This window comes from Oncorhynchus mykiss, chromosome 16 (genome assembly GCF_057628025.1).
Source record: "Oncorhynchus mykiss isolate SJ-2025 chromosome 16, ASM5762802v1, whole genome shotgun sequence".
In the NCBI taxonomy this organism is placed as follows: Eukaryota; Metazoa; Chordata; class Actinopteri; order Salmoniformes; family Salmonidae; genus Oncorhynchus; species Oncorhynchus mykiss.
The window spans coordinates 19985636-20008242 of NC_143037.1; the positions used below are offsets into that span (position 1 = coordinate 19985636).

General features: G+C 40.6%; 1 protein-coding gene across 1 annotated transcript in view; it reads left to right on the forward strand.

Annotated features, from left to right (window-relative positions):
• The first annotated feature begins 1253 nt into the window (after nt 1-1253).
• The window catches only part of dnah3 (dynein axonemal heavy chain 3), a 73030-nt gene continuing 51676 nt past the window's right edge, over nt 1254-22607 (forward strand). Inside the window, exon 1 of the mRNA XM_090202171.1 lies at nt 1254-1386. Within this exon, the coding sequence (XP_090058297.1) occupies nt 1378-1386 (9 nt within the window). The 5' untranslated portion in view covers nt 1254-1377. The remainder of the gene's footprint in view (nt 1387-22607) is intronic.

Consider the following 22607-nt stretch of genomic DNA (forward strand, 5'->3'; position numbering starts at 1 on the left):
AATAGATGGCATCATAAGGCTGGAAAATTATGTGGATATATTGAAGTAACATCTGAAGACATCAGTCAGGAAGTTAAAGCTTGGTCTCAAATTAGTCTTCCAAATTGACAATGACCCCAAGCATACTTCCAAAGTTGTGACAAAATGGCCTAAGGACAACAAAGTCAAGGTATTGGAGTGGCCATCACAAAGCCCTGACCTCAAACATATAGAACATTTGTAGGCAGAACTGAAAAAAGTGTGTGCGAGCATGGAGGCCTACAAACCTGACTCAGTTACACCAGCTCTGTCAGGAGGAATGGGCCAAAATTCCCCCAACTTATTGTGGGAAGCTTGTGGAAGGCTTCCCGAAACGTTTGACCCAAGTTAAACAATATAAAGGCAATTCCACCAAGTACTAATTGAGTGTATGTAAACTTCTGACCCACTGGGAATGTGATGAAAGAAATAAAAGCTGAAAGAAATCATTCTCTCTACTATTATTCTGACATTTCACATTCTAAAAATAAAGTAGTGATCCTAACTGACCTAAAACAGAGAATTTTTACTGGGATTAAATGTCAGGAATTGTGAAAAACTGAGTTTACATGTATTTGGCTAAGGTGTATGTAAACTTCCGACATCAACTTTGGATTCTTTAGACATTCTGAATAGTGACAAAATGCATGCTGGGGGAACTTAGAGCCATGATTATAATAATGATGAAAATGATATTGTTATTTTCAATGATGTTCTGATTTAAATCCCTTCATTTTGTGTTGTAAAGGAAAGTGTTAATAATGTTAGAGATAGGGCTGACTTCTGCCCCCTTTGGAGGAATTGGGTACCCATAGTAAACTGAAAAAAAATCTGTCAAAAATTGCTAATATATGCATATAATAATTATTATTGGATAGAAAACACTCTAAAGCTTCTAAAACTGTTGGAATTATGTCTGTAAGTATAGCAGAACTCACAGGGCAGGCATTCTTCCAAACTAGTTTTTGTGGTCATGAAAGTTGGGGCAACTTTGACGTCATCGCCCCCACCCTTCCCTACCAGTTATGGATCTGGGGAGACTGGCCCTATGGGAGTGAAATTAGTGTGTGCCAGGAGAAAATACCTTGTGCGTTGGGGCGCGAATTGGTCCCGGCCATTCCTTTGTTCCAGCACTCCTGGGAAGAGCTAACGATGACCGGTTGAATAGAAATTTGTTTTGTGTGTTTAAAACATCATAAAGCTTGATTCTGCACTTAGTTTGACCTGTTTAGTCGACATATAATATGTAATTTTGAAGTTTTGATGCGCAACTTTTCCGGACCAGAGGACATTTTGTTGCATTTCAGCTGATGTTATTAGCAGTAGCTAATACAAAGACGCAAGACTTGAAACCAAACGATGTATTGGGTAAGTATGAACCCTTCCATACATAGAACATTCTGAACAAAGACCATCGAAGGTAAGGGAATATTTATGCTGAAATCTGTGTTTCTGTTGACTCCAACATTACGGAGAAATTTAGCTTATATCTGAGCGCCGTCTCAGAATATTGAATAGTGTGCGATTTCTGTAACGTTAAAAATAAATGTAACAAAGCGATTGCATAAAGAAGCAGTGTATCTTTCTAACTATATGTAGAACATGTATATTTAGTCAAAGTTTATGATGTCTATTTACGTTATCTTGCCGCGCTACCTAGATTTCCTGCGGACAGTTTTGAGTATTTTCTGAACATGAATTCAATGTAAATGGACATTTATGGATATAAATGGCATATTATTGAGAAAAAAAAAAGTACTGTGTAACATGTCCTATTACTGTCATCTGATGAAGATTTTCAAAAGGTTAGTGAATGATTTATTTTTTAATCCTGCGTTTGTTGATTGCATGTTTTGGCTATTCAAATGAGCTGTGTCTGGTGGTGGTTTGACATATATATGTGCTATGTTTTCGCCGTAAAACATTTTAGAAATCTGACTTGCTGGCTGAACAAGGTGTTTATCTTTCATTTGAGCTATTGGACTTGTTAATGTGTGGAGGTTAAATATTTCTAAGAATATTTTTGCGTTCCATGCACCACCGTTCCAGCTGAACGTGGGAGGGTAGGTTCCCAGCTGGGAACCATGATCTCTAACAGGTTTTAAGACTGAAGAGAAAAAAAGATCCAATCAGGATTTTTCTTTGCTGGTCTCTGGGGAGATAGATCTAGCTAGCCAAAGAAAGGCATGCCATAGCAGAGCTAGTGTATGAGGGCAAATATTTGGCATGACTGTGGAATCATCCAATGACATTTTGACTTAATGAGTGGGAACGTTTTGACAAAAACGTATGGAAACTTCTGCCTTCTTGAAGGCCAACAGAAGGCCAACAGGTTGTCAAGTTTTCAGCGGCTGCAGCAGGTGTTATCAAAGAGGATGCTGTTGCTAATTTGTTAGCTTCTTCCCTTTTTATTGATTTATATATATTTTTTTATTTTACCCCTTTTTCTCCCCAATTTCGTGGTATCCAATTGTTGTAGTAGCTACTATCTTGTCTCATCGCTACAACTCCCGTACGGGCTCGGGAGAGACGAAGGTTGAAAGTCATGCGTCCTCCGATACACAACCCAACCAAGCCGCACTGCTTCTTAACACAGCGCACATCCAACCCGGAAGCCAGCCGCGCAATTTTTTGTTTAATGTTTTTATTTAACCTTTATTTAACTAGAAATAATGAGCAGTCGTCTTCCCACGGTCTCGCAAGCTAGCTTTTGTTGTTGTCAAGTTTTCAGCGGCTGCAGCAGGTGTTATCAAAGAGGATGCTGTTGCTAATTTGTTAGCTTCTCCCCTTTTTATTGATTTATATATATTTTTTTATTTTACCCCTTTTTCTCCCCAATTTCGTGGTATCCAATTGTTGTAGTAGCTACTATCTTGTCTCATCGCTACAACTCCCGTACGGGCTCGGGAGAGACGAAGGTTGAAAGTCATGCGTCCTCCGATACACAACCCAACCAAGCCGCACTGCTTCTTAACACAGCGCACATCCAACCCGGAAGCCAGCCGCACCAATGCGCCGGAGGAAACACCGTGCACCCGGCCACCTTGGTTAGCATACACTGCACCCAGCCCGCCACAGGAGTCGCTGGCGACGCTAGGCCAATTGTGCGTCGCCCCACGGACCTCCCGGTCGCGGCCGGTTACGACAGAGATTGGACGCGAACCCAGGGACTCTGATGGCACAGCTGGCGCTGCAGTACAGCGCCCTTAACCACTGCGCCACCCGGGAGGCCCTAACTCCTCCCTTTTCAATAATAACAAGAAATTAAGTTTCAAATGATCATCTGGTGAGTAGAACTGTGGTTAAATATTTATTTATTGCAGCACGCTTGCTGTTGTTGCCATCTCTATGAAAATAACTTGTGTGTGGAACTGAAAGCATTTTAGCAACATGAAAGCTTATTGAAATCTGTTCATATACACCCCCAGAAAGAATAGAATCTTTAAGAAAAAAATCTGACCAGCGACCACTTAGATATGGTCATTTTCACATTTTCATAAATTCTTAGAATGTTTGGGAATTCCGTATACTAAGGCATTTGTGAAAATTCTATAGAGATATAGATTGGGAAAGCGGCCGTGCGTTTGGGCAATTAATAGACACTGCAGTAGAAACAAATTAATAAAAACATCTGTCTTGTCCAAAACCGGAGTCTACACAGACCAGTGTGCTATAGCCAATCAGAGCTACAGTAGACCTTTATACAAATAAGCCATTTTCCACACGGGCCTGCCATCATTCACTTTGAACAAGACTGTGTGGTACAGACAGTTGCAACAGTGCGAATTTAGATCATTAGAACGCATTTGCCAGAAGCCACAAAATACACCTGAATGGATTTTTGCAAATATGTAAACAACACGGGAGTCCTCTTATGTTTGGGAACTTTACAGTCCCATTGCTTAAACAACCATGTAAAGGTAGGCTCTCTCTCCCTCAGTTATGCACCTCAACAAGATCAACAACTAATGTTAGCCAGAGCAAGATGAACTACAATCTATACCCTCTCAATTTTTTTCAGCTAGTTAGCTGTCAAAATTGCAATGATAAACAATGGGGAAATGTTGACTCCTCATCCTTCTGTAGCTTGCCTGCCAATGCATGCTTGTCCCAACCAAGCACCCAAGCTAACTGGCTAAAGTTGGCTAGACTTGCTAGCTAGCTACTTCTAGACACAAATCAGAGAACACCTCACTCTGGCCATTTTACTCGCCGTTCATCAGTTGTGCTGCGTGCGCTCTGGCACACTCAGACAAGAGTGCTCTGAAATCGGAGTAGATAACCAGAGTGAATTTGCGAACGCAAGAGATATGCTAACTGTATAACAGTCGTTCAAGTTCTTGCTAGCTAACCAAATGACACCTGTGTCACTAGCTGTGTATAGCCACCGAAAAACAATATGAGGGGAAAAAGTCAGTCACATCCTCCTAGTAGCTAGCTAGCTAGCTAGCTATATAACTAACTTTAGGCTCCAAGTTTTTAGGTTGCTATATAAATAGATATGCTAGCCTATTAGCCAATAAAAAGGCATATCACAAAACCGGATAGCAACATTTGTCCAGTGAAGTCCACAAAGTATATTGCATGTACAGTAACAGACAGTTACATGACCTACAGCATGGTCAAGCAAGTTAATGTTTCCAACATTTTCCGACCACTAAACAACTATTGATTTAGAACCACAGAAAGTTACCTCAAGTCGCAAAGAAAACAGAAGCTGCCTCCACTATTCCAGCACCTTTTTAACTTCAACATTTCAACACCTTCAAATCACCTCTGCTTGGTCTAATGCAGTGACCACTAAAAGATACCAAAAACAATTTCATCCAATCAACGTAAGCTAAATATGATGTGGCTGTCCCTGGTTCTGATTTCTCTTAGTGAGCATGTGTGTGTGTGCACGTGTTACGCCCCTGAAAACAGGGGAGAAATAATCACGAGAGTGATACGGTGTTGTATTCTCAATTCAACTTTTAGTTCAATGAGAAAAGACCGGGATTTCCCCAGGAATATGGGCGGAGACCAGAGCATTCGATCTCCGGCTCATAGATTAAGAGCATTTCGTAGATCACAGATTAACACTTTTAGGCACCACAAAATAATCAAGTAATCAATATAACGTTTACACATTACTCACAATTCGTACCCTTTGTACGCTTGACAGATTTTAACTTTAACACAATTATATGAATGTTATCAATCTCTATCAACTAATACTGAATGCATCTTTTTAACCTTAGATGTTTTAAGATCCTCACATTCTATGAACTTACTAATACTTTTTAATGTATAACAGGCTATGAATATTTCCTTTAACCTGTCACACACGTATCCATGCAAGTAGAAAAACATGCTAACTCACCCTACTTTTAGAGAAACGCCAATGCCATCCTCCTCTCTTTCATGTTTCATGTTTATTGTTGTCTTCTACATCTAGCTACTGCACATATTGAACTTCAATCCTCTCAGGCCAGGAGCACAGCAATTTATGAATTAATGGTTGGATCAGAATTGCTCATTTAATCGTTGGCCAGTATGGAGAATTAAGTAAAACCACAAGTCCCAATCCCTATCTCTATCCATGGCTAATTTAGGATGGGGACAATTTTAGTTAGCTAGCTAGCTAGCCACTGGATGACAACAACACAACGAGATGCAACAATGCAAGTTGTTTCTGTCAATGACGTATGCTCTCAAAGCAATTTGATAGCAGACATGCCAAATCCAAGCTTGCATTCACAGTTGAACTCGCTCAGTTTAGCTCAACGCCGATTGGCACATTTGTAATACTTTTTTGTTGTCAAGGGAGGCCAAATGCTCGCTGGCTTCCTTTGCATTCAATGCTACAGGCGGGAACAATGTCATACTTGTTTGGACCAGACAGTATCAGATCAGGCCTACACATAGAAAGACGGAGGAGCGCTGTTTCGCACGATCGGATGCTTTCACCTGTGAGATACATTCAGCCTCTTGCAAATTGAAGGAAAATTATGAAACACAGAGAGACTAAATCTGAATTATTTTTGGGGACCTGGCTTCCTTTGGCATCCATGAATACATGCCACTGAAAGACCGTGACACTCAGTATGTGGTCTTGAGTACTACAACACTGATCTATCTATACACAATTCCTGGAAGCTGAAAATGTCCCAGTTCTTCCATGGCCTGCATACTCACCAGACATGTCACCCATTGAGCCTGTTTGGGATGCTCTGGATTGACGTTTTAAGGTATCTGTGACCAACAGATACAGATGTGAAATCCATAGATTAAGGCCTACTGAATTTATTTGAATTGACAGATTTCCTCAAATGAACTGTAAGTCAGTAAAATCTTTGAAATTGTTGCATGTTGCGTTTATATTTTTGTTCAGTGTAAATATTCAATATTCATTCAAATGTTCTTGCTGCAGGATTATTTTCCTATTGTGACGAAATTGGTCAAATTAAGATCCGTCATCTGTAACTGAAATACACTGTGGTTAAAGGTAATTTGGATCAAATGGCAGTGATTATGATCATTATTATAATGAAAAAGAACAGCTTTGTCTCTTATGATGGTAAGCAACCTCATTTGAATATTACTCATAGGCTTACTGTATACCAATTTGATGTTGTTATCTTTATGATGACTCATTCACACATACATTCTAACTACCTCCATGATAAACTGTGCAAGACTGCTGATCTGTGATTACCTTTGTCAGCCAACTGTCTGTGTGTTAACTACAGAGGAAGGGAGATACTGTAGTTACATTACATGTGAAACACAGGAGGTTGGTGGCACTTTAACTGGGGAGAACAGGCTCGTGGTAATGACTTGAGCGGAGTCAGTAGAACGGTATCAAATACATGGTTTCCATGTGTTTGAGGCCATTATATTTGTGCCTTTCCGGACATTCTTATGAGCCATTCTCCCTTCTGCAGCCTCCTGTGATGTGATATATAATATAATGAACAGGCTGTATTAATCTCCAGTCTCTCCTCTCCCTCTCCTCCAGACTCCACTGTCCACTCCTCTCCAATCCCGCTGTGTAATCTAGTTACCTCACTAATTATGCGCCAGAGACATTTTTAGCAACTAGGTCGTCGTTGCCATGCAGTCCCTATGACCCGTATAGGCTGACTGATTGTATGTCCAGCCTATAGCCATTAGTTCAGTTCATTTAAGTTCAACTTACTAGGTAGTGCAAAGTTTCCAGACAGTGTCTGTACATTCATGTAATGAGGGTTTCCCTGCAGTTTGATGGTGCACAGCACACCCATTCTTACATTAATCTACATCTACATTCATGTACAATAAATCAAACTTTTTAAATAAATTCAAAAAGTTTACATTTCTTATTCTTATTCATCTCTGCTGTGTCTGTATTCATTTGTATGGTTCAGAGATGGAAAATTTTCAGGGAGCTAGCATTGGGATGACTATTCATCTAGAGTGTTCATTCTAACCAACTCCTCTTAGGGCTCTGCAATCACAGACACTCCAAACAAATGAATCATCCTCTGCTGGTTGAGTGCCTTGTCCCTGACCAGGGTGCCGAGTCTACCCACAGCAGAGGTCATGGCACCATACCAACCTGAATCCAAGCTAAGCCTCCTCCTCTTCCCCCCTTTCCCTTACCACCCTCCTATCTGACATTTTAAATAGAGTGCTCCACAGGTAGAGAGAAATCGGCTCCTCTTACCTCTTTCACCAATGTGATTTCTAACTTTATTTATTTATAGATAGAATGGTGACTGATGGTGATTGAGTAAAGCAGAATAATCAAAGAGGTTCTGTCTGAAATGCTAAAAAGGCTTGCAATGAAAGGACAGATTAGCATTCCCAATGAGTGGGCCGCAATGGAAAGTGAGGTGTCTTTTGTTAGTTAGAATGCGTAATGAGTAGCTAAGCTCTATCAAAAGCTTCCTCAACATCAGACCTTGCTGTGAACAACATGTGAGAGATGGGGGGGAGGAGGACATTGTCTATCCATCATATGACATATGACATGAGTGGGAAAGAAAAGCAAGATAACATTTTCACAGGCTCGTCCCGGATCTGTTTGTGCTGTCTTGCCAACTCCAGATCTGGGACCAGGATAGCATTATGATTTCTGAATCCTGACTTTGTCAAAGGAGATATTTAGGTGTGCCTTGGGTCTTTGTTCTGTTCGTACCCGTTTGTGGTTTGACAAGCTGCTGCTGTGTGACATTCTAGGCCAGTGAAATCAAGGCTCGACAATGATCCTTTGATACAATGACAATGTATGGTGGTAACACCCAATGACAATGTGCCAATGCTATTAATCTTTGCCTAAATTACATTTGAGTTTCAGTGAATCGGAAACAGGTATCGCCTTTGTCAACTTACATGTCACTGAGGCCATACAGATAGTGGAGGATGACCAGTCAAGTCTCCATTTTAAGAAAGACTCTGCCAGTGTCCTTACTCTCTGAGGGGGACACCAGCTCCAGTTACTTCTCTGACCATGTGAGGCTGGTCGCCTGAGACAGGGCACTCACTGACACCATGTGACCACTCTGTGTCACATGTCACTTTCGCCACCCCGCAAGGTGGAAAGGTTAGGGTACCTTTTGAGATTACAAGTGTCTTATCAAACATTTGAAAGGTATAGCTAGTTTAAAATGACAAGTCTACATGAATTTGCATTACCAAACCCATTCCACGTCTTACTGAATAAGAACTTGGTAAATTGTTTTCATGGAGCATAGTCTTACAACAATGTTTGGAAACAGTCACTGATATCATGATTTATCAACTCTTCAAGTCAGCCATATCTTGTTCTGTACCAAAAAAAAAAATGAAGAAACAGCAGCCTTTATATAAAATTGTATTTTAAGACCTCATCCACGTTCATAATCAGGTATATACAACACCTCTCATGTGGCAGTAAGCACTACTGAGTTTTTCTCTCTCTCAAATACAGAACTACAAAGAGGCTAGGTTGTGTTTCCTCTAATGGCCGCCGGTGGTCATGGTTCCCTTGCAGTCCACATGTTTCGGCTCAGTGTCCCCTGGCTAGCTGGGTCTTTTTCCATTTTTGCCTGATGAGCCTAGCGCTGGCTTAGACAATCAGCACAGCCTTCTCCTCACTTTCACCTTGGGTGCTAAGTTGATATGGCCCTCTGCCTACCCGTCTCCCTTCCTCGCTTTGTCACCGGCTGCCCCCTAGCCACCTCCCCACCTCTCTGCCCCCCCATGGGAGACAAAATAGGGCCCGGCCCAGGGAAGATGTAAACCAAGCTACCACAACACCAGCTCGCCCTAATTCATTATTCATTCCCCAACTTTAATGAGTTTTCCATCCACTACACACCACTATCATCTGCAATTAATGGAAAATACTGTACGTTTTGTGTCCAATTGCTTTAATTTAGTTGTGGCCCACACAATATGCTGTGTAACAGTATGAAGTTGAGGAAAGAGGAGGAAGTGTGTAATGGACCAGGAAGTACAACTTGAGGTGACATTTTTCAGCAGTGGGATGGCCATAGAAATGGGAAATGAAGAAACATGAACTGGCAAAGTAAAGGGGTCTTATCACCCCTTTCTTTATCACTTTGAGTCATGCATTGTCATAAAAAAGAAAGAAACTCATAAATCATAAAGGCTTACCTTGGTATGGGAAAATATAATACTATTACTGTAACAGTTCACTGTAGTTCACTTAATTACTTAATAGTAATAATAGTTCTATATTGTGTCAAATAAGGGTGCTGTGGCCTGTAAGAATAGCAGAACTCTTTTTGGTGCACTGTAAAAACAAATTTGTTGATTCAACATACAATTGTTAGGCCACCAGCAGCGATAGGATTGTTAGTTTGCTCAACACAATATAATTGAAGTTGATTCAACATACAATTAATTATAAGGCAACCAGCTACAATAAGTTTGAGTTTGCGCAACATTTGGGTATACAGTGCACTTTGAAAGTATTCAGACCCCTTTACTTTTTCTACATTTTGTTACTTTCAGCCTTATTCTAACATTGATTAAATTGAACTCATTTTAGCTATGTTAGCAGATTTATAAAAAAATACAAAACTGAAATATCACATTTACCTAAGTATTCAGAATCTTTACTCAGTACTATGTTGTAGCACCTTTGGCAGCGATTACAGCCTCGAGTCTTCTTGGGTATGATGCTACAAGCTTGGCACACCTGTATTTGGGGAGTTTCTCCCATTCTTCTCTGCAGATCCTCTCAAGCTCTGTCAGGTTGGATGGGGAGCGGTGCTGCACAGTTATTTTCAGGTCTCTCCAGAGATGTTCGATTGCTCTGGAGCAGGTTTTCATCAAGGATCTCTCTGTACTTTGAACTGTTTATCTTCCCCTCGATCCTGACTAGTCTCCCAGTCCCTGCTGCTGAAAAACATCCCCACAGCATGATGCTGCCACCACCATGCTTCATTGTAGGGATGGTGCCAGGTTTTCTCCAGACGTGACGCTTGGTATTCTAGCCAAAGAGTTCAATCTAGACCAGAGACAGACCAGAGAAACTCCAAGTCACTGGCCACTCTACCATAAAGGCCTGATTGGTAGAGTGCTGCAGAGATGGTTGTCCTTCTGGAAGGTTCTCCCATCTCCACAGAGTAACTCTGAAGCTCTGTCAGAGTGACCATCGGGTTCTTGGTCACCTCCCTGACCAAGGCCCTTCTCCCCCCCGATTGTACAGTTTTGCCGGCTCTAGGAAGAGTCTTCATCGTTCCAAACTTCTTAAATTTAAGAATGATGCAGGTCACTGTGTTCTTGGGGACCTTCAATGCTTCAGAAGTTTTTACGAACAATTCCTTCGACCTCATGGCTTGGTTTTTGCTCTGACATGCACTGTCAACTGTGGGACCTTATATAGACAGGTGTGTGCCTTTCCACATCATGTCCAATCAATTGAATTTACCACAGGGGGACTCCAATAAAGTTGTGGAAACATCTCAAGGATGATCAATCGAAACAGGATGCACCTGAGCTCAATTTCGAGTCTCATAGCAAAGGGTCTGAATACTTATGTAAATAAGGTAATTCTGTTTTTTATTAAAAATACATTTGCAAAAATTTCTTAACCTGTTTTTGCTTTGTCAGTATGGGGTATAGTGTGTAGATTGATGAGGAAAACAATTAATTTGATCCATTTTAGAATAAGGCGGTAACTAACAAAATGTGGGAAAAGTGGCTGAATACTTTCCGAATGCACTGTAGCTGAACCAACCAACATGAATTCTCAAATTGATTTGTATTTTCACTCAACATTGCATTTTGGGTTGAGTGAACATACAATTCAACTTGAGAATGTTTTTTAAATCTTATTTGTATATTTCGCAGTGTAAAATGTAACTCTATGACAATACATTACATATATCATAAGTCCTTTCTTTAAGGGCCTAGATACACCCTAATGCAATGGTCTGAGACTCCTGCTTTACAGGCACATCAAGCCTGCAAGTCACATTATGCTGGTTTGCAAAGTGATGTGGGTATTTCCACGGTTACAGAATTATTATCACTTTAAAATGTATGCCAAACAAAATCCATTGATTTCAAAGTTTAACAAACCTTATAACTCTGCACACAATCACTACTTTTAAAACATTTACAAATACACATTTACTTGAACAGTGCAGATTGAAAGAGGTGTATGGTTTGTTCATCTGAAAATTCAGAGTTCCTGCATAACTCCATTCCACACTGAATGGCCCATGTGTAATTCATGTTGGAATCCAGCCAAATATTCAACAACTGGAACTTTTAATCACTCAACTTGCACTGAGAATAACTGCCAGGATAGGGAATTTATTCTTTATTGAGACAACCAAAATCGTATAAACTGGAACAGCCATCTCAGTAACATGTGTAAAAAGTCAAACTACTAAGAGATTGGATTAGTTTAGAAAAATGTATGTTATTTATGTTTGTGTAGCGTAAGATTAATCAACCAATCAATGTACCCTGGGGCGGCAGGGTAACCTAGTGGTTAGAGCGTTGGACTAGTAACCGGAAGGTTGCAAGTTCAAATCTCCAAGCTGACATTCTGCCCCTGAACAGGCTGTTAACCCACAGTTCCTAGGCCATCATTGAAAATAAGAATTTGTTCTTAACTGACTTGCTTAGTTAAAAAAAGGTCAAAATAAAAAACATGCAAAAACACAGATTAAAAAGAACAATTCTGATAATCAACTTGCAATAGAGCATGCTGGGAAATATGGTAATGATGGGTGTGGTTTTTCAGCAAACATTAATTTGTCATTTCACTCAACATTTTTTTTTAAATTCGGCTCACTTCAAGCAGTTTGTTAAATAAACTAACTCATGAGCTCAAATTCTTGTTCTTTTGAAATCCACTCAACTCACAGAAAAATGCTGATCAAGCAATTGGTTAAGTTGGCCTTTTTACAGTGTGCTATATTTAACCCGTTCCAACAGTTCTGTAAAGAACCATAAAACAAGTTTTTTTATAATCTATATAGCACCAAAAAGGATTCTGCCATCGTTTCAACCCGTTTTTGGTACTACAAATAACTGTTTTTAATGGTTCTTTATATAACCTTTATGGTGCTATATAGATGGTGCTATAAAGAACCCTTTTCTTAACGTTCTATATAGAACCAGTCTCAAACTCAAAGGATCCCCAAATAACCTTTTGAAGAAACATACAGGGTTCTTTATTCTGGTTAGTCATATTATATTGGGGGTGTTCAAGTTGTTAGTCTACTAAAGGCAACTACAGACGACTACGGACAGAAGTCGACAGGGGCGATGCATCTGCCACAGCTGAAAGTTGCACATTGTAGTGGTTTCCCAACAGCAAAGCTCAGGTCAATATAGCAGTGTGAACGTAGCTGGCCTTGTTTCAAAAATGTTTTCTTTATAATGTCTAAATAAATACAGTGCCTTGTGAAAGTATTCGGCCCCCTTGAACTTTGCGACCTTTTGCCACATTTCAGGCTTCAAACATAAAGATATAAAACTGTATTTTTTTGTGAAGAATCAACAACAAGTGGGACACAATCATGAAGTGGAACGACATTCATTGGATATTTCAAACTTTTTTAACAAATCAAAAACTGAAAAATTGGGCGTGCAAAATTATTCAGCCCCTTTACTTTCAGTGCAGCAAACTCTCTCCAGAAGTTCAGTGAGGATCTCTGAATGATCCAATGTTGACCTAAATGACTAATGATGATAAATACAATCCACCTGTGTGTAATCAAGTCTCCGTATAAATGCACCTGCACTGTGATAGTCTCAGAGGTCCGTTAAAAGCGCAGAGAGCATCATGAAGAACAAGGAACACACCAGGCAGGTCCGAGATACTGTTGTGAAGAAGTTTAAAGCCGGATTTGGATACAAAAATATTTCCCAAGCTTTAAACATCCCAAGGAGCACTGTGCAAGCGATAATATTGAAATGGAAGGAGTATCAGACCACTGCAAATCTACCAAGACCTGGCCGTCCCTCTAAACTTTCAGCTCATACAAGGAGAAGACTGATCAGAGATGCAGCCAAGAGGCCCATGATCACTCTGGATGAACTGCAGAGATCTACAGCTGAGGTGGGAGACTCTGTCCATAGGACAACAATCAGTCGTATATTGCACAAATCTGGCCTTTATGGAAGAGTGGCAAGAAGAAAGCCATTTCTTAAAGATATCCATAAAAAGTGTTGTTTAAAGTTTGCCACAAGCCACCTGGGAGACACACCAAACATGTGGAAGAAGGTGCTCTGGTCAGATGAAACCAAAATGGAACTTTTTGGCAACAATGCAAAACGTTATGTTTGGCGTTAAAGCAACACAGCTCACACCATCCCCACTGTCAAACATGGTGGTGGCAGCATCATGGTTTGGGCCTGCTTTTCTTCAGCAGGGACAGGGAAGATGGTTAAAATTGATGGGAAGATGGATGGAGCCAAATACAGGACCATTCTGGAAGAAAACCTGATGGAGTCTGCAAAAGACCTGAGACTGGGACGGAGATTTGTCTTCCAACAAGACAATGATCCAAAACATAAAGCAAAATCTACAATGGAATGGTTCAATAATAAACATATCCAGGTGTTAGAATGGCCAAGTCAAAGTCCAGACCTGAATCCAATCGAGAATCTGTGGAAAGAACTGAAAACTGCTGTTCACAAATGCTCTCCATCCAACCTCACTGAGCTCGAGCTGTTTTGCAAGGAGGAATGGGAAAAAATTTCAGTCTCTCGATGTGCGAAACTGATAGAGACATACCCCAAGCGACTTACAGCTGTAATCGCAGCAAAAGGTGGCGCTACAAAGTATTAACTTAAGGGGGCTGAATCATTTTGCACGCCCAATTTTTCAGTTTTTGATTTGTTAAAAAAGTTTGAAATATCCAATAAATGTCGTTCCACTTCATGATTGTGTCCCACTTGTTGTTGATTCTTCACAAAAAAAATACAGTTTTATATCTTTATGTTTGAAGCCTGAAATGTGGCAAAAGGTCGCAAAGTTCAAGGGGACCGAATACTTTCGCAAGGCACTGTAAGGGAATTCTTTATTTTTGAATCTAAATCTAATGACATCTGTGTCCCGTGGTTATTGTGCTAGTTGACAAGTTGAATCAAGTGTGCAACTTCTGGAATAGATCAAATACATGGAAAATCTGGGGGTCCACGAGGAGAGGTTTGAGAACCCATAATTTAGACAACAGTTCTTAATTGACACAAGGACTTACGATCAAGACACCGTTATCAAGACGCCGTTACTGGCCGCAATCATGTGCAACAGATTAGATAAACAGAAATGACACTCACTCATGGTTGCACAAAAAGAGCTGCTGGCCTTACATTTTCACTAAAAAAGGATCAAGAAACCTTGACTGGCTCCTAGGCTTCTTTGAGTCGTTATGGTTCTATTTTATTAGGCAAGTCACTTAACAACAATTTCTTATTTACAATGATGTCCTACCCCAGCCAAACCCTAACAACACTGGGCCCCTATGGGACTCCCAACGACAGTTGGTTGTGATACAGACTGGAATCAAACCAGGGTCTGTAGTGATGCCTCTAGCTCTGAGATGCAGTGCCTTAGACCACAGCGCCACTCGGGAGCCCTACATAGAACCATCACTCTTGCCAAATAACTATTGATGAACCCTCTTTTCTAAGTGCCTAGAGCACCATATTGTCTTTAACCTTGAATTTACTCAAAAGTGGATTTTGCCCATTATATCTTATAACACCATGACAATCTACTCAGCGGTCTTATCATATCTGAAAAGACTGGATAATGAATTACCCTCTGTAGCCCTCTTTTCCTTTTACACTAAGGGGCTGTATAAGCTTTCACTGCCGTGCCAGGCTAATAGATCGTGCGTCAATCACACAGAGAATATGCTTGTTTACATACAATGATCATGAAAAGGAGGCCACCTAAATATTTAATGGCTTCTTCGAGTTACCCATCGAACAGTCACCTTGTGACCCAGGCCTGGATTGTACTTCAAGAGAGCCGTGGAGTCATTGTTAAACACCTCAGACTGTTTGTTGGTCTCGGACTCACATCATCAACATATACATACAGTGCCTTGCGAAAGTATTCGGCCCCCTTGAACTTTGCAACCTTTTGCCACATTTCAGGTTTCAAACATAAAGATATAAAACTGTATTTTTTTGTGAAGAATCAACAACAAGTGGGACACAATCATGAAGTGGAACGACATTTATTGGATATTTCAAACTTTTTTAACAAATCAAAAACTGAAAAATTGGGCGTGCAAAATTATTCAGCCCCCTTAAGTTAATACTTTGTAGTGCCACCTTTTGCTGCGATTACAGCTGTAAGTCGCTTGGGGTATGTCTCTATCAGTTTTGCACATCGAGAGACTGAAATTTTTTCCCATTCCTCCTTGCAAAACAGCTCGAGCTCAGTGAGGTTGGATGGAGAGCATTTGTGAACAGCAGTTTTCAGTTCTTTCCACAGATTCTCGATTAGATTCAGGTCTGGACTTTGACTTGGCCATTCTAACACCTGGATATGTTTATTTTTGAACCATTCCATTGTAGATTTTGCTTTGTGTTTTGGATCATTGTCTTGTTGGAAGACAAATCTCCGTCCCAGTCTCAGGTCTTTTGCAGACTCCATCAGGTTTTCTTCCAGAATGGTCCTGTATTTGGCTCCATCCATCTTCCCATCAATTTTAACCATCTTCCCTGTCCCTGCTGAAGAAAAGCAGGCCCAAACCATGATGCTGCCACCACCATGTTTGACAGTGGGGATGGTGTGTTCAGCTGTGTTGCTTTTACGCCAAACATAACGTTTTGCATTGTTGCCAAAAAGTTCCATTTTGGTTTCATCTGACCAGAGCACCTTCTTCCACATGTTTGGTGTGTCTCCCAGGTGGCTTGTGGCAAACTTTAAACAATACTTTTTATGGATATCTTTAAGAAAGAAATCTTTAAGGCTTTCTTCTTGCCACTCTTCCATAAAGGCCAGATTTGTGCAATATACGACTGATTGTTGTCCTATGGACAGAGTCTCCCACCTCAGCTGTAGATCTCTGCAGTTCATCCAGAGTGATCATGAGCCTCTTGGCTGCATCTCTGATCAGTCTTCTCCTTGTATGAGCTGAAAGTTTAGAGGATCGGCCAGGTCTTGGTAGATTTGCAGTGGTCTGATACTCCTTCCATTTCAATATTATCGCTTGCACAGTGCTCCTTGGGATGTTTAAAGCTTGGGAAATCTTTTTGTATCCAAATCCGGCTTTAAACTTCTTCACAACAGTATCTCGGACCTGCCTGGTGTGTTCCTTGTTATTCATGATGCTCTCTGCGCTTTTAACGGACCTCTGAGACTATCACAGTGCAGGTGCATTTATACGGAGACTTGATTACACACAGGTGGATTGTATTTATCATCATTAGTCATTTAGGTCAACATTGGATCATTCAGAGATCCTCACTGAACTTCTGGAGAGAGTTTGCTGCACTGAAAGTAAAGGGGCTGAATAATTTTGCACGCCCAATTTTTCAGTTTTTGATTTGTTAAAAAAGTTTGAAATATCCAATAAATGTCGTTCCACTTCATGATTGTGTCCCACTTGTTGTTGATTCTTCACAAAAAAATACAGTTTTATATCTTTATGTTTGAAGCCTGAAATGTGGCAAAAGGTCGCAAAGTTCAAGGGGGCCGAATACTTTCACAAGGCACTGTATGTCTGTGATTTACACAGACTCCCATTATCTCTGGACACATCACTGTCCACATTCCTTTATCACACAGTTTGGTATCACACCCTTGGCTCAAAATACAGTATCTATACTGTATGTGAGACTGTAAATGTTATTACATTACATATTATACATACATATACATATTACACAAAAAGCTTGAGGCATGCAATGTAGTTGTTCAGGGATAACACTTTTGAACTATAGAAGTCACTGTATGGATGTACACAGTCATGTATAATATCAGCAACTGTTCACTAAGAATGCCGCTCACAGTACGGCAATCTATCTTCTCCGAGTAAGGACCTGAGCCACACTTGACGGCGATAATGTCACAGGTTGCCGTCTCTGACCTGCAGCATCCCCTGCTAGCACAGCCAAGTTATCGTTTCCTAGAGGAGAGTTCAACTACTACAGACGCTGTCACTCCCAAGGTCTATGCTGTTGCACACACAGGGGCTACAATGGTCTGGGTCGTGTTCATTGCGTACCAAATGGAAGAAAACAAGAAGGGACTATTCAGATGATGACAGTTTAAAATACAAGTAAAACAAAGAAGAGAGTAGGAGGGAGAGGAGAGGTTCATATAAATGCTGGTTCAGAGGGAGGGTAATTAAATGCTTAGTCATAGAACAGTAGCTCTGGGTTTTTGTGTTTCATTTCCTATTGTATCACTTGAAAAAGAAGAAGAGAAGAAGAGAAGAGGAGAGCAGCATAAAAACAGGTCACACTTGATTTGGATAATCAGGATGTTCGATCTGTAGATGCTCTACAGATGGTCATACTATCAACAAACTATCTTGATAAGCAACTGCTTGCTAAGGTTACGGTTAGGTTTATGATAAGGGTTAGGGTAAGGGGATGGAAGATCCAAATGAAGTGTTACCTAAAAACATATACATATGATGGCCCATTCTCCTGAGTGGTGCAGCGGCCTAAGGCACTGAATCTCAATGCAAGAGGCGTCACTGCAGTCCCTTGTTCGAATCCAGGCTGTATCACATCCAGCTGTGATTGGGAGTCCAATAGGGCGGAGGACAATTCGCCCGGTGTCGTCTGGGTTTGGCCAGGTAGGCCGTCATTCTAATTAAGAATTTGTTCTTAACTGACTTGCCAAGTTAAATAAAGGTAAAAATATATATATTTTGACAGGACTATTCTTGTTAGCTCAAATTATTAAGTGTCACTATTTGAGAAGGTATGGTCACACAAATTTCCAAAGTAGCAAAGGACCGGATGGATATTGTCATTTAACAGTGTAGTAACCCCCCTCCCCAACACACACACACAAGCTGTCCGTGACACAAACTGCTCACACACCTCTTGTTGGCGGTGAGATCATTTTGCAGTTTTAAAGCTTATTTCCTGTAATTCTGAACATTTTGCCATGGGGCTGAGCTGAGAGAAAATGTTCCCGTTTTAAAACTAATTTCCTGCAATTCTACACATTTTGCCATGTCTTATGTGTGTTCATATGTTCAGTAGCGACCAGTCATTTAGGGCAGGTGGGGCAGGGATTAAAAACATTGCCTGTTTTGCATGTTATTTTGGCATTAATACATGTTACATATCAGTTTGTAAAGAAATATATAAAATCATTGAGTTAATAAAGCCGCAGACCATCTTGGTCTTTTTTTTGTTTCCTTGAGTAAGGCAGCTCCAAAATGCTGGTGTTTCAGCCTAGCTCAGTGCTTTCTGTCATGGTGGGGCAGTCAGTGGAAAATATGGAGAGTAGGGGTTGGTAATGTTCTCTAGTTGCGCCGAGATTGGATCATTGTTCTGTCACTCATTGGGAGACCATGTCACCGCAAAATCTACGGCTAGAGCTCGAAAATTCAAGCCCCTTGGGTGCTGCCACAGAGTTACATTAGAAGTGCCCATCCAAGAAGGCTCAAGGTCATTGGCCACAGATAAAATTACATCAAATCACGTTATATCCATCGTAGCTTTGATTGGACATCATACTTTCAAAATCTTAGCTAGCAAGCTAGCAGTCATCATCATGAATCAAGTCAACAATCTACTGGCAAATCCTATTCAATTCTTGTCATATGAAGAGAAATTATGAAGAGAAATTAGAGATTAAACGTATCGGTGTTCATTGGCCATTGGACATAAATATTACATGACAGGTTGGAAATCGCATGTTCAACAATGAGTGGTTTGGAAGGAATCGGTGGCTAACTGCAAGCATTGCAAAGCAATCACTAGCCTGCTATTCAGTGGAGTGGGTGTGTGGTCCAAGTCTGGATTTAAGCATCTCTTTTCCAAGTTTAAAATTATGAACATTCAACATTGGCCATGCTGTCAATCCAGCATGACTATGGCCGCACTCAAAACAACTGGAACCTCAGAACTGGGAAATTTCAGACTTCAGTGAGTTCAAGAAAACTGGGAACTCTGAAAAATACGTTTTGAACGGTAATCCAATTCGGAATTGCAAGTCGGGAACTCAGGCCGCTTTCTAGAGCTCCGAACCTGAAGATCACTGACATCATCATGATTCGACTTTGTTTTTTTCAGAGTTCCCAGTTGTCTTGTTAGCACCATAAATCCAGAGAATGCCAGACTTTGATGATAAAGTTTGATGACAAAATTTGCCCATGAAGGACCGCTGCGCCACCTTCCTGTTCAAGTAAGTACAGCATAAGGTGAGTCCAAAAATGTCTTCGATGTTGCTGCATAAATTATGTAATATCTCAGGGAGATATGTATACTCTAGTTAAGAAAGTAATACTAAGTGTATGTTGTGTAGTAAGCTGTTAGTAGCCCATGTTCCTCACCCTAATAATTTGGTCCCTTTTCCCCTCATAACTTAGCCTACTGTTCTGACTTGGTGATGTACATGTAGCCTATAGCCTGTTTTAGAGTAATGTCCTCATCGAATATTGTAAGTGCTTTCGTTGTCTACTTACAGTGCCTTGCGAAAGTATTCGGCCCCCTTGAACTTTGCGACCTTTTGCCACATTTCAGGCTTCAAACATAAAGATATAAAACTGTATTTTTTTGTGAAGAATCAACAACAAGTGGGACACAATCATGAAGTGGAACGACATTTATTGGATATTTCAAACTTTTTTAACAAATCAAAAATTGAAGAATTGGGCGTGCAAAATTATTCAGCCCCTTTACTTTCAGTGCAGCAAACTCTCTCCAGAAGTTCAGTGAGGATCTCTGAATGATCCAATGTTGACCTAAATGACTAATGATGATAAATACAATCCACCTCTGTGTAATCAAGTCTCCGTATAAATACACCTGCACTGTGATAGTCTCAGAGGTCCGTCAAAAGCGCAGAGAGCATCATGAAGAACAAAGAACACACCAGGCAGGTCCGAGATACTGTTGTGAAGAAGTTTAAAGCCGGATTTGGATACAAAAAGATTTCCCAAGCTTTAAACATCCCAAGGAGCACTGTGCAAGCGATAATATTGAAATGGAAGGAGTATCAGACCACTGCAAATCTACCAAGACCTGGCCGTCCCTCTAAACTTTCAGCTCATACAAGGAGAAGACTGATCAGAGATGCAGCCAAGAGGCCCATGATCACTCTGGATGAACTGCAGAGATCTACAGCTGAGGTGGGAGACTCTGTCCATAGGACAACAATCAGTCGTATATTGCACAAATCTGGCCTTTATGGAAGAGTGGCAAGAAGAAAGCCATTTCTTAAAGATATCCATAAAAAGTGTTGTTTAAAGTTTGCCACAAGCCACCTGGGAGACACACCAAACATGTGGAAGAAGGTGCTCTGGTCAGATGAAACCAAAATTGAACTTTTTGGCAACAATGCAAAACGTTATGTTTGGCGTAAAAGCAACACAGCTGAACACACCATCCCCACTGTCAAACATGGTGGTGGCAGCATCATGGTTTGGCCTGCTTTTCTTCAGCAGGGACAGGGAAGATGGTTAAAATTGATGGGAAGATGGATGGAGACAAATACAGGACCATTCTGGAAGAAAACCTGATGGAGTCTGCAAAAGACCTGAGACTGGGACGGAAATTTGTCTTCCAACAAGACAATGATCCAAAACATAAAGCAAAATCTACAATGGAATGGTTCAAAAATAAACATATCCAGGTGTTAGAATGGCCAAGTCAAAGTCCAGACCTGAATCCAATCGAGAATCTGTGGAAAGAACTGAAAACTGCTGTTCACAATTGCTCTCCATCCAACCTCACTGAGCTCGAGCTGTTTTGCAAGGAGGAATGGGAAAAAATTTCAGTCTCTCGATGTGCAAAACTGATAGAGACATACCCCAAGCGACTTACAGCTGTAATCGCAGCAAAAGGTGTCGCTACAAAGTATTAACTTAAGGGGGCTGAATAATTTTGCACGCCCAATTTTTCAGTTTTTGATTTGTTAAAAAAGTTTGAAATATCCAATAAATGTCGTTCCACTTCATGATTGTGTCCCACTTGTTGTTGATTCTTCACAAAAAAATACAGTTTTATATCTTTATGTTTGAAGCCTGAAATGTGGCAAAAGGTCGCAAAGTTCAAGGGGGCCGAATACTTTCGCAAGGCACTGTATATGCCCCCTTTAATTATCCCATGGTTCTGACTTGGTGTACAGTGAGAATAATGTAAGAACAGCCCATGTTCTGAATTCTGTCGCTGTACATTTCAAAAGTGCTAAACAAATAGTTAATACGTTATGGGTTGCCTCTTATCCGCTCCACCCCCCCCCCCCCCCCCCCCCCCTTATGTCATAGTTTGTACATCTCATTTGCCAGTAGAAATCACATTTTTCTAAGCAAAGTCAGCCATATTAACTATATTTTTTTTAAAGGCAGTAAATGAGGCTGAATGAACTGTTTTGCTGCCAGACAATGATCTGCTGATAGCCAGGTGGAGCAGTGGTAAGTTGTTAGGACTGTTGTTGGGACAGCTTTATGTAGGCCCTAACAGTTTGTGGGGACCGTTTGTCACCGTTCTAGTGCAAGTCATGTATTGTTTAGTGTTGCGATGTCTAAATAAAATAAAAAAATGTTTTTTTGCCCCACCAAGATTTACATGCTAAAATCGCCACTGCATCTTTTTTAAATTTAATTTTTTTATTTTTTATTTCACCTTTATTTAACCAGGTAGGCTAGTTGAGAACAAGTTCTCATTTGCAACTGCGCCCTGGCCAAGATAAAGCAAAGCAGTGTGACACAGACAACAACACAGAGTTACTTACACATGGAGTAAACAATAAACAAGCCAATAACACAAACAAATCAATGACACAGTAGAAAAAAGAAAGTCTATGTACAGTGTGTGCAAAAGGCATGAGGAGGTAGGCAATAAATAGGCCATAGGAGCGAATAGTTACAATTTAGCAGATTAACACTGGAGTGATGAATGAGCAGATGATGATGTGCAAGTAGAGATACTGGTGTGCAAAAGAGCAG